The sequence below is a fragment of the Mesoplodon densirostris genome, chromosome 19, assembly GCF_025265405.1.
Source record: "Mesoplodon densirostris isolate mMesDen1 chromosome 19, mMesDen1 primary haplotype, whole genome shotgun sequence".
In the NCBI taxonomy this organism is placed as follows: domain Eukaryota; kingdom Metazoa; phylum Chordata; class Mammalia; order Artiodactyla; family Ziphiidae; genus Mesoplodon; species Mesoplodon densirostris.
This window is the reverse complement of record NC_082679.1, coordinates 65,711,660-65,724,510: the sequence shown is the minus strand read 5'-3', so window position 1 is coordinate 65,724,510 and position 12,851 is coordinate 65,711,660. Positions and strand designations below refer to the sequence as shown.

The 12,851-nt window shown below is 62.1% G+C and overlaps 1 protein-coding gene across 1 annotated transcript in view; it reads right to left on the bottom strand.

Moving 5' to 3' along the window:
* Nucleotides 1-1,299: 1,299 nt before the first annotated feature.
* The window catches only part of ACSF3 (acyl-CoA synthetase family member 3), a 59,064-nt gene continuing 47,512 nt past the window's right edge, over nucleotides 1,300-12,851 (bottom strand). The window contains exons 8-10 of the mRNA XM_060084263.1: nucleotides 5,476-5,610; nucleotides 4,923-5,034; nucleotides 1,300-1,627 (exon numbers count right to left, since the gene is read on the bottom strand). Of these exons, the coding sequence (XP_059940246.1) occupies nucleotides 1,480-1,627; nucleotides 4,923-5,034; nucleotides 5,476-5,610 (395 nt within the window). The 3' untranslated portion in view covers nucleotides 1,300-1,479. The remainder of the gene's footprint in view (nucleotides 1,628-4,922; nucleotides 5,035-5,475; nucleotides 5,611-12,851) is intronic.

The following is a 12,851-nucleotide window of genomic DNA, read 5'->3' as shown; positions in this document are numbered from 1 at the left end:
CTCTGCCTGTCTCCAGGGCCAGACCAGGGCCCCCGCCAGGCTGGGCTGGACCGACGTGAGGAGCAGTGGAGGATGAACCTGGCCCGAGGGTGCCGAGGAGGTGGGGCGGGCAGGGGCCAGGCCACGTTCTGCGTCCTGAGGGACATGGTCTAAGAGCCTGTCAGCGTCCCAGCCCGGTCTTGTTCTTGGTCAAAGATGACCATTATTTTTCGTAAAGTATTTTGTACAGACGCTAGCAGAAAGCAGATGATGACGTGAATGTTTTCAGGAATCAAATTTTCAGTATTAAGACAGACACAGAGTCAAACCAGTGGGATGAAGTAAAGATCTGGGGACGTGGGAGCTGATTCTTGCCAGGAGCTCGTGGTCCCCAGGTCCCAGGACACGAGGACAGCAGGAGCCAGAGTGTCCAGCGCTGCCCTGAGAGTTCTGGGCTGCGGGCCAGCGCCGAGCCCGGAAGGCTGGCCCGCTGCACAGGCGGGTGACCAGTGCGTGTCCAGGGCTCGGGCAGGAGGGCGCTGGGGTGGACGTTCCTCCGAGCAAACGCCGTGCCCGGGGCCGGCCTCGCGGAGTCACAGGCCACGTGCACAGGGTGGGGGAGCAGCCCTGGCCCCCACGTGCTGCCCACCAGGTCCTCAGCTGTGTCCTGGCTCCTGCCCATCCTCCCCACGACACCTGGGCCTCCAAGGGCAACTCTGCCCTTGGCTGGGGAGGGCAGGGAACCTGGGGGCCGGGCAGCAGGGGCATGTGGGGGGGTTCTGGGAAGGAGAGGGAGACATCCAAAGACCAAAGGGGGAAGGGGGTGTCGTGGAGGGAGCAGCACAGGGGAGGAGATGGGGGTCAAGGAGGGCAGCTGCGGGGCCATTCGTGGTCGGCCTCTGGCTACTGAGCACCTTGGACTCTGTATGAGGTCCGTGGGACCCGGGCTGCGGCCTCGACAAGAAACACTGGCCCCAGAGCCCAGTGCTGCCCCCCTGGCCCGTCCCAGAGTGTGCCGACCCCTGGTCCAGGAGGTGCCCTCTGGGGGCCGAGGGTCCTCTGGTCACCTGAGCTGTGTCCCTGGCCCTGAAGGCCTAGAGAGCCTCTGCCAGGGCCACGGGTGCCGGACACCCCAGCAAGGCACTCGTGTGGTGGGAAACGCCCTCCCCTGGACGCCCAGGACCATCGTCCGAGTCCACCAGAGAGACCCCCGCCCTGCACACCATGCACATGCGGGCAGACCGGACCTTCCCTGTGCCGTGGGCGGGGACCACGCAGGCCCTGGGAAGGAGCGCAGGACAGGTGTCTGCTTCTCTGTGGAGCCTTTATTGAGTTTCCAGGGAAACCTGCTTCCCCCGTGACACCTCCAGACCCGCAGGGACCTGGGGGGCGGGGACTGCAGAGCACACGGAGCTGTGTGGCGTGCCGTGGCCACGAGGCCAGGGCGGAGGGCACGAAGCGGTTTCCTTCTGGTGAGGTGTGGCCAGGTGGGAAGCCGGCTCACTGGCGCCCGGCCTCGGGGGCACCCCAGTCGTGCGGGTAGAGCTGCCTGACAAGGTCTTGCTTGTTCACCTTCCCCATGTGGTTCCGCGGGATCTCCTCCACCAGCAGGAGCTCTGAGGGCACCGCGTACGGGGCCAGGACACCTCTGCAGAGACAGGCCAGGCCTGAGTGCAGGAGCCGCGGGCGTGAGTGGCGCCTCCGCAGCAGGTCGGGGCCCGGTCCTGGGCATGGAGACGCCCCTCTGCCCACTGGGGGAGAGGGGGAGCCTCACCCAGGGCCAGGCCTCCCGAGACCCCGCCCCGGAGCCCCTGAGCTGGAAAGAACTGGTCCGACCTCACGGCCCATTCACTGCATCCCTGGGTGGACGGCCGGGGGAGGTGGGTGGACACCTCACAGACCCCTGGGTGCCATGACCACACACGCCGGCTGGAGCCACCCCTCCCACCCCAGAGCCTGGTGCCCAAGCAGTGGGAGTGGCCGTCTGGGTCCAGCAGCTGGCCTGTAGCCGCACCCCAAGAGGAGCACCATCAGACAACGCTCCCCCCGTGAACTGGCACGTGGTGGGCCCAGCCCCAGGCAGCTGTGCACACCACGCCCAGGCTTCTCCTGAGCAGAGCTGCCTGCTCCTTGCTCGAGGGCCGCACACGGGGCCTTCAGTAAGGAACCAGCAGGTGCACAGGATGCTGCCTGGGGTGGTGGGGAGAGGGGCCACCCATCGTGGCCTCCTGGCCCACAAAGGCCCCACGCTCTGTGGCTGCTGCCCGTGACACAGACAGCGGGGCATCGGGTAGTGGGGCTCCGGACAGCGGCACCGCGAAGTCTGCTCGGGGCCCGCAGGAGTAGGGACAGCCGTGGCCTCTCAGGACGTGTGCAGCAAGGGGCGGCGAGGGCAGGCAGAGAAGCCCCATCCCTTGGCCTCAGGAGCTGGTGCCTACGTCCATCTGCCCACAGGTGGCGAGAAATGCTGATACCTCGGGGCGGCTCTGGCGCAAATCGCCTGCTCTGGGCCGAAGGTCACGGAGGCTCCACCAGGGACACCCGTTCCCCGCCCCCCACCGCACAGCACCACCTCCCAGGCGGCACCCACCCTCTCTCCGCCCGCCAGCGTGGAGCAGGTCAAGGGGCAGCCGCAAGGATGCAGGGCCCTGCGTGAAGAGTAGGTGAGGTGGGAGTGGAGCACGAAGGAAAAGGAAGCCCCGTCTGTCTAGAATCCCAAACCCCGAGAAGGTCTCTTTCAAGGATGAAGATGAAATTAAACGCTTCAGACACAGGAGCTTGGGGTCCCCAGCAGCTGACCCACTCCCCACACGTGAGGGTCTGTGTGGGAGGGGCCGCCATGGGGGGCGAGTGCCAGACACAGGACACATGTCATCTTCCTTACTAGCGAAGCCTCCTTAAGAGAGAACCGTTTGAACAAAAAGTGTTCAAGAACGTAGCGTGGGGCTTGTAACGACATAGAAGTAAAAGGTAGGACGACAGCGCACAGGGAGGGTGGGGTCACAGCAAAGGCAGGACACACAGCCGGAAGCCTAACTCACGGCCACCACGAAGAAGCAGAAGCTGCAGACGTGCAGGGACGCGCTCTAAAGCCTGCAGACCCGCGGATTCTGAGAACAAACGCTGTTCTCCTACGAGGGGCGTCAGCTTAGCAGCTGGTCTCATAGGAAACTGTCAGAGCAGCTCCCAGGCAAACTGAGGCCCTGAGCAGGAACACAGCAGGGCTGAGTGGTTTGTTACAGAGCCAGCTTCCCTGTGGGAAAAGCCCCGTGGACAGCGGTGGCCTCAGCTCCACCGCTCAGCCCCGTGGGGAAGGGAGGTGGCCCCGGGGGCCCAGCAGCGTCTCCCCTCCACGGTCTGATCGGACGGCAGCGCCTGCTCCATCTGGACACCGGATTTCTGAATTATCCCCGTGGGGTGTAAGCCCCACGTGGGCCACTGCAACTGGACAGTTTGGTGGGCGGGCCACGTCCCAGACTGGGAATGTGGTGCTGCCACGGAGCCCAGAGGCCACGCCGGGCCCTCCAAGTGTCGCGGTGCCTGAGCTGGGGCGGGGGTGCCAGCCTCTCCCAACTCCGCTAGGAGCACAGCGCAGGGTCTGCGGGAGGACGCAGGACAGACTTTTGCTTGGGGGTCTTGTAAGATTCAAGAATCTTCAGAAATGAAAAAAACGGCAGTGAAAGGGAAGACATTATTTAAAAAAAAAAACCTTTAAAAAAGACCCCCAAATGGCAACGAACAGGACACAGAAAGAAAGAGCAGCTTCACTGAGCCAACGTCTGGAAAACTCGGAGTGAGGCCCCTCCCCCACTCCCCCCCATGCGGGGGCGGAGCCAGCCCTGCGCTCTGAAAGGAAGGTCCCTGTCCTCCCTCCAGGGGGTGGGCAGCCGCGGGGTCACTGTCCAGTGACCGCCCCATGGGAGGACACAAAGCCCGGGGAACCGGTCGCATGGAGACTGCAGGCTGACCACCCACCCCAGGCCCGCCCTGCTGGGAGCATCTCCCCAGGGACCCAAAGCCTCAGCACACAGCACAGCGCCGCCCCAGCGGGGTCTCAGGCCCTCAGCCGGCAGCACGGGCCCCTGCGGTGAGGGGACAACGGGAGCCCGGGGCGTGAAGGAGCAGGTTTGAGGGCCGAGAGACCTGCTCTCAGCACAGGATGGCAGGTTCTTTCTTTTAACAAAGCAACTGTTTAACCAAAGCGGCAAAGCCGACTAGAATCTTCTTCGTGCCTTTGTGAAACTGCAAAGTTCCAACTGTGATTTTGCAAATCCAGGGGAATCTAATCGCCCAGCTGTGCTGCCCTGATAAACAAGGATTCCTCCTGTTTGTGAAATCACGGTGGATGAGCCACAAATATCTTCAGTGCAGAGGAGAAGGAGGCAAGCCGGGCAGGGGGTGTGGGGAGAGAGGGCCAGAAGGAGGGACCTCTTGGATCTAAAATAAAGGCCTTGGGGATGTAACTAACAGCTCCTTTCTGAGCTCTGGCCTGGGGCCAGCAGCGAGCACCCAGGGGCCCGTGTGATGCCCTGCGCTCAGCACGTGCTTCCGGCTCAGCAGCGCCCGAGCCTGCTCAGCCCACGCCCCAGGGTCCTGTCGGGATGGCTCTGAGCTCAGCTCCTGGGAACGGACCTTCCTTGACAAGGTTCCTCTTACACCCAGGAGGGGACGCACTCACTCACCATGGGACCCCGTCCACCTCTGACCCGGCCTCGGAAGCTTACACCTGAGTCAGGGGTCGGGGTCCTACATCTGCTCCCATCATCACGACACAGCTTCCCTGGGGCCCTTTGCACATGCGTGTGAGTGTGTTATGAATGTGCGTGCATGTGTGCGTGTATGTGTGTGTGTGTGTGTGGTGCGGGGGGCACAGCTCCTACAGGACCACATCACCTGGCCCTCAGCCCCCAGCCCGAGACCCCGCCCACCTGCCCGGCCCTCACCTGGCCCACTCTTTGAGCTCCCTGTGGGACAGCGAGTGTCCCTCTTGAAGGGTCACCACCGCGGTGACCCGCTGGCCCCATGTCACGTCTGGAACTCCGATCACAGCCACGTCTGTGGAGAAAGAAGAGGGTGGGGGACCTCAGAAGCACAGGAGGACGAGCACCGCAGGCTGCAGGGCAGCGGGCACGTGCGGGAAACACCTGGGACCCGCCGCCCCCAGAGAAGCCCGCCTAGTGGCCAGAGACAGGGGATACGGAGTCTCTGAGGGGCCAGGATGGCCCAGGACACCACCACTCCTGAGCACAGGGTCCCGGCCTACACCTGGCCAGCCTGGACCCATGCGGGGGGCGGGGGAGCAGGCTGACTGTGGGGAGGGGCGGGGAGGGGATGGGAGGCAGGCCCTGGTGCTGTGCCCCCCCTTGGGTACCTGGTCCCCGTTTTGTCAACAACACACACACAGGAAGACACATCTGGACCGGTCCCGAGACAGCCCGGGTGGCCGAGTGCAGCTGTGTCAGCCAAAGGTCACGGTCCGGGCACCTGGCCGCTCACCCGTGATGCTGGGATGGGCCAGCAGATGCCGCTCCACCTCCAGGGCGCTGACCTTGTAGCCGCCACTCTTGATGATGTCCACGGAGGTGCGGCCGCGGATCCAGTAGCTGCCATCCTTGAATACGGCCGTGTCACCTGGGGAGAGGCTCCGGTCAGTGGGAGGCACCTGGCTCGGCCGCAGTCAGCGCTGCACACGCAGTGAGTGCCGCCCTCCCCGGCACGTGTGGGCCCCGCGTCTGGGAGCGTCAACACCTTTCTGGGACAAGGCAGCAAGCACCAGGCGGACGGCTGGGACCTCGCGTGATGCCAACGCCAGACGCCTCCATGGCCCTGCCCCTAGGCAGGTGGCGGCGTCTCACAGGGACGGGCAGGACCCCCGTGAAACAGCCCAGGACCACGGAGGCAGGAAACGAGCATCAGGGCCTCCCTTGGGTCCTGGCCACAGCAGGGCCACAGCAGGCCCTTTCCCAACGGGGCTCCGGGCCATACGCAGTGTCACATGGGGGTCTGGCAGGAGGGAGGGACCCCCCCACCCCGACCCGCCATGCTCAGCGCCGGGGCTTCCCCACCCACTTCTCCTGGACGTGGTCCTGGTGGGAGCCCTGCCCAGCTAAGGACCCATGCGGTCCCACCTCAGGAGGCGCTAGAGACCTGAGGGGGGGCGACGAGGTCAGCGAGGGCCGGGGCCGCATGCCAGACAGGGCATTGCGGTCGGGGGGGTGGGGCTGAGTGTGAGCGTACACACACACGTGTGCACGGACATGTGAGCCTGTGCACGTGGGGACGCCCACCGCGCACTCTGAGAGCTGCACTGATGGTTCACCGTCTGCTCTCACACACCCCATGCTGCACACGGGTGATTAGCTGGAATAAATCATCAATACTTCATGATGCATCACACCGTCCAACGCAGGAGGCCCATCCGTCAGCTCGCACTCTTGGCGACCTGCCACGCGGGGCGCCCCAGCCTATTAAACAAGACGGATGGCACTGCCTGGCTGGCTGCGGTGGGCTGTGATGCAGCAGGAGCTGGGCTCCTGCAGGTGCGGGGCCTCCTGCCTGATGGGAAGCAGAAGGAAGGAGAGGCTCTGTGGTCTCCGGACAGAGTGTTGGGGCAGGTGGCCGGCTGGCGGGAAAGGACGCAGGCGTGGAATACAAGGCAGGCCGCAGGGACAGGACGCAGTCTGCCCCCATCCCATGAGGCCCGCCGGGGCCCCTCTCCCATTCCTGCTGTGCAGCCCTGGCTCCGGCCATGTCCCCTCCACAGTGGACAGCCACTGGGTCTCCCGACGGCTTCCCAACCACCGGACACCAGCCCCTTAAATGCACCCATGGCCCAGCCAGGCCTCTGCCGGCCAGAGACCCAGCGGTGTTGGGGGTGGGGGTCACTGCCCTGTGCCCTGGTCCTGCCAGGGACGCCCCCATTGCCCATACCAAGGCTGACATGGCTTCGGGACCTCTGGCCATGTCGGCTGCACCCTCTTTGCTCTGTGTGACACCAACTTAAGTCAGGGTGAGAGTTTCCCACAGCTGCACCCACACGCCCGACGGCAGGGCCCCCAGGCACGGCCCTCACCCCAGGGTGCTCACACCCGCTACCCCATCTGCGGCATCTGGTTCTCCATCTGCCCAACCCCCTTCGCTGTCCCTCTGCTCAGACATCACTTCTGTGGCATCTCCAGGTGCCCCCTCCCCGCGCACCAGCTCACAGTTACGGTGGCTTCCTTGCACTGTCTCCTGTCACCAGCTCTTATACTGACCCTCATCCAGCCTGATGAAGAGCAGCGAGACTTAGGATCTTCTCTGAGAAAAGCCGGCACCGCAGTGGTAGGGATGGTGCTGAGGACACACGGACATCGTCCCGGGGGAGGTCTGGGGGTCTGTGTGCCGAGTGAGGAAAAGCCCCGTGGGAGAGCCCTGCTGCTTCCCGGGACCACCGTCAGGCAGGGCGTGCCGACAGATGTCAGCACCGCCCTGGACTACCCAGTGGCCTCAGTGTGATCACACACGCCCTCGTAAGAGGGGCGCAGAGGGATGCTCGAGTCACGGAAGACCCAGGAGAGGCCCCGTGAAGACGGAGGGAGAAGGCCCCAGCGGGTCTGTGCCCCTCACACATGGCTGTGCAGAAGGCCAAGGAAGACACTAGAAGGAAGACGAAGACACGACAACTTCCCAGAGCGGAAGCCTCGCCGGAGCACACAGCTTGGTTCTCTCCCTCTCGAAATAAAATCAACAGCAACTGTCGTTTTCAAGGCACAAAGCCGTGCACAGGGAGACAGGAGAGGGCATGATGGTGAGAAAACTGGCAGCTGGAAAGCAAGTGGACAGACCCCGCGGGCTGGAGGGAGGCTGTGTGAGGCGGGTTGCGGCCAGGGTGGCAGGCGCCCCGCAGGAGGTGGCGAGGATGGGCCGAGCGCGGAGCAGGGGCACCGGCCCTCAGTGCACGGCCGCCGGTCCTTCTCTGCGGACGGAGGAGGGTGGACGGCGACACGGGAGCCCACGGGCCCTGAGCAGCAGTGGCTGGGCCCCCCACCCCCACTTCCTGCTCTCAGCCCCCGGACCCCTGCTGGGCATCAGAGGGGAGAAAATCAGCCATCAACCCCCAGAATTACAAGACGTGGTCTCCAGAGCCCCCCAGGGTGCGTGGCCTATCGACTTCAGGGCTCCCAGGGCAAAGGGAAGATTCTCTAGGACCTCAAGAGAGGAAAGGTCACGATGCGCCAGGAATAACGCAGCTGCAGCCGGCAGCACACATGGAAGCCTGACACCAGTAAAGATGATTTCTAGTCCAGACTCCTGTACCCGGCCCAGCCAGGACGTAGACACTGGCAGACACGAGCTCTCCAGAGCTCACCTCCCACCCGCCCAGCCTCGGCAGGCTCCTGGGGAACGCGGCCGACGAGGAGAAAGGAGGCCAGCGGGAGCTGTGCGCTGGCGTGGGTGGCAAGCACAGGGGGGCCTCCCAGGAGGACTGGAGGCCAGAACAGATGAGCCCTCCCGCCTCGGGAAACACTGCGGCTCCCACGTGGCTCAACCCTGGATGATGTGTCCACAGGTGTCTGGCAGCCTCCAGGTGGCCAAGATGGGCACGGCTGGGGTAAGAGGGCCACGCGTCCTTCTTCCCAAACCAGACAGACCGCTGGAGTCTTCCAGCTGCACACGTGGGACCTTGATAAAAACAAAGACCTTCTGCCCAGAGGTCTGAGGCCGACCAGGGCAGACGCAGCGGCCAAAAGGCAGCGTAGGGACTTCCCTGGCAGTCTGGTAGTTACGACTCCACGCTCCCAATGCGGGGGCCCAGATTCGATCCCTGGTTGGGGACTAGATCCCACAGGCCGCAACTAAAGATCCTGCACGCCACAACTAAGACCTGGTGCAGCCAAAAAAAAAAAAAAAAAAAAACCAAAATACAAAAACCCCAGAAAAACAAACAACAACAAAAAACAAAGGGCAGCGCAGAGGCCCAGCAGGAGCGCGCAGGATGGGGACACGCCGTCCGCACAGAAGCCGTTCCAGGTGCCTCGGAGACTTAACTCCAACAAAGCCGGGTGTTTCAGAAGAACATGGAGGAACAGCTCTTGACGACCGCTGGGGAACAAAGGGTAAAACACACACAAAGGGACGACCACCAGACAGGACCGCGACGCAGCCCCGGCCTCCTGCTCACAAGGCGTCTCCACAGAGAGCCCAAGCCCTGCGGGGAGGCAGGGGCCTGCGGACTTGGCAGCCTGACCACACCACACGTCCTGGGGGCCTGGGGAGCCCTGCCCCGGGCTCTGGTCGTACGCGGTCAGCAGACGTGAAGGGGCCGACCACCTCCAGCTACACGTGCCGTCACACCCCTGACACGAAGCACTGGGCCCCCTCCTTTCAACACGCTGCCTGATTCCTAACTATTGTTGGTCAAAATAAAAGCACTGCTTTCGGGAGAACCACATCAGAACTCAGCGCGGCTCCGAGTGAGAGGCTGGGCAAGAGGACGGGGCTCAGGCCTGGGTCCGCCCTGGGGCCTTCATCACGTGAGAACTGGAAAGATTGTATACTTCTGTGTGTCTGTAAGGGAACGAAGCTTACTGAGGAAACACTGGCAGAGAGAAAACAAAGGAACAGGTGACAATCACACAGAGACAGCAGCTAGCGTCTGTGCTTGGCAGTGCAAACCCGCATGACGGCCCCCCACAAACACGTGTGGTGCACGCCAGCAGGGGCTCCCTCAGGCCAGGATCACGCGAGTCGTGGCTGCAAAAGGCTCACGATCCTCTGTGGTCTGGATGCACCACGAGGCAGCCACAAGCCCAGCGCAGAACAACGGACTCCAATTTCCCACTTTATAAACATCATACGCGTCCCCCCGCACCCCGTGTCCTTTGAACGGATTCCCAGGAGCCCTCCTGACACACAACCCGCCCGCGGGTGCCAAGCACCTGCCTCACAGCACCAAGTGTCAACTTCGGAAGAATCTCTGCCTATTTGGTGGAAGGAGGCTGTTTCCATACTTGCTCTTTCACCACCAGGAAGTAAAACGTTTTCCGTATTTTTATGGCCAATTGCACTTCCTCTCGATCCGCCCGTGGCCGTGGCTCGTTTTTCCTACTGGGGCGACGGGCTCAGGGACCCCCTCCCTCGGCCCCAGGTGGCCCTCACGTCGTGCGCTCACCGACTTTCTCAGTGGACTCCACGTTCCACCGAGGCTGCAGAGTTCGGCCACGTGTGCCCCCAGGGCTCTCCTGTTTCCTGCTACTGAGTCTTTTTTTCTTACGTAAATAGCCTTTTATGTTTTCCCCTGATAACGGTCATGTGCTCGTTAGAGAAGAAAGAAAAGGGAGTAAACTCAGCACCAAGATACCCCGTTAACGTTCTGCGGGATTTTCGCACAGCCCTTCTCCCCAGTTTCCTAAATTTCTTCTACAAGTGCGTTGATTTGTCCTTAGGTGTGTGCAGTTTACTACGTCACTTTCTAACAGTAAACGGTGTAAGGAGATCTTCTTTAGAATAAGGCAGAGATACCATTTCTGTTTCCTCGTGTTCAGTTACGGTCTTTCTACCATATCCAGAGGGCAGGAGGAGCTATAGCGCAGCTCCCTGTGTCCTCAGCTCCGTGCGCAGGGTCAAGGTGAAGAAGCCCTGAGCAGGGAGGGTCCTGGCACTGCCCTCTCCCCACCCGGCCGGCGCTGGCCGACGTGCGTGTGGAGGATTCTCCCCAGCTTGGCGGGCTCAGGGGGAACATGGCCAGGGTCGCCGCTGGAGGTGCTTCTGGATAGAGAGCTTTGGTTTCCTGCCTGAGCTGCAGCCAGGACCCCTGGGGCTGGCAAGGAGCTCCCTGGCGACGGAAACCAGGCTTCATGCAGGGCAGGGAGGGCGGCCATGGCTGGCATGGCCGAGGGAGGCCTCTTTCCCCTCGTCCAGACACAGAGGAGGCCTCTGAGGAGAAGCCAGCGGGGTGCGGCCCCTCCCCAGCCCGGGCCACAGTCTGTGTGGCAGGAAGGCCTGGCCAGGGAAAGGGTTAAGTTTAATTCATCCTGATTTCTATTTAATACCACGCTCGCCCGGCAGGAGCGGCAGCTGTGAGCTGATTGCCGCGCTCATTATGCAGCCTGTATCGCTAATGGCCTGTGACAAAGGCACGCGGCTTCCAGGCCTCACCCCCGAGAGCCAATTAAACACACAGACTCCCTTCCTGTTTGCTGCGCATTACAATGAAATTAAACTGAATTTCAAAATCATTTTCTCCTAAAGACATCTCTTTACGATAATTAATGCAGCTCTTCCTTTCAACTGAAATATTCCTCACGACGAGGGACTGAAATGTTGTACCGCTGACTGCCCTGCACTTCGCGAGCCCTGCTATCTGCAAAATCCACAGGGCTTTGGTTCCTGTGCTTTAAAAAAATAAGTTGCAGTTCTTTAGCTGAATTTTTAAATGAAACAGGATGGCCACAAAGAAGTCAGATTTCCAAGTCAGGACACTCGGAGGGCTACAGGACGGACCCACAGAAAAGCAAGATTAGCTCAAAAGTAGTATCTCTTAAATACTGCATTTGAAGGATAATAATAGTGGATGGCTGCCACCAGGCTGGCCCCTATGAACGCGAAGTTTACAAAGGGAAGCCGGGGCGCGTGTGAATATGCTGCACGGACAGGTGGCCCGGGCTCCTGGGCCTCAACCACAGAGCCCTCTGCTGGCGCTGGCCAGGGCTCCTGGCACAGGCCTCTGCTCTGGGGGGGCCCAAAATGGAGCCCCGAGGTCCCCCAGGAGAACCCCTCATGTGCCCCTTCCCCCTCAAGCCCCACCCAGCAGAGCCCCAGCACCCCGAGACTGCTGGGGGGTCTGTACGTGGCCTCTGTCACCTGGTGACCTCAGGCCCACGACGGCAGCAGATTGGAGGTGATTTCTGCCCTTACTAACCTGTGCTGCCTGAGCCTGTGGAGAAGACACGCGTGTGGTAACGGCCTGGAGCAGCTCCCCAAGGGGTTACCAGGCCGAGGACACACCCACTGCTCACCTCCTTTCCCACTCCCAGGTGCGCCCGGCACCCCGTCACGGCCGCCCCCCTCACACTGCCTTTCTCTTCAGCTCTGTGGTCCACAGAAGACCTGGCAAGAGGTGCGTTTCTAATTATGAGGCCAGCACAGGACGACGGGGGAACAGGCCTTCCTTTTCGGAAAATATTGCTTTAAGATTATTATTATGAAATAATGCATTTTCAGTACGAAAGTTTTAGAAATACAGACAGGCAATAAGAAAAAGAGAAACCCCAGAACCCCACCTTCCGGCTGTCACGAGCTGCTGTTCCGGTGTGTCCTGTGTGAACACAAACCAGTGAATCAATGCAGCTGCAACCGTGAATACACCCAGTACCTGCCGAATCGTCCACATCGACGGGACCGCTGGGACCAAGGAGGAGGGGGGCGTGGGGGACAGAAGGGGTGGGGCTCCTCAGAGCGGGCCCTGGGAGCGCGTCCAGTGAGAGGGCTCCGAGGTTGGGGGGTGGGCGCCTGCCTGCCCACGCACAGACCCTGGGCTCTGGCTCCACGTGCCGCTCTAGCAGGTGACAGCGCAGGCTTCAGGGCAGGTAGTAACCTGAAACTCTGGCTCCCGTGAAACTCTGTCTTCAGGGTGTTTCTTGGACTGACTGCGGACACGGGAGGAGAGGGCAAGTAACGAGGGACCCAAACCAAAGTGCAAACCAACCCCCTTCTATGAAAACGGGGGCGGGGCTACAAAGCAGGGGGCGGCGGCGGGGAGGGCGGGGCACCGAGGAGGGTCTCGGAGGCGGAGTGCAGTGGTCACTCAGGAAGGGGAGTCCTGACCCACGAGGGGCAGAGGGACCACCTCGTGCAGGGCTGCTGGGCCAAGGGACAGGACGGGAGCCTGG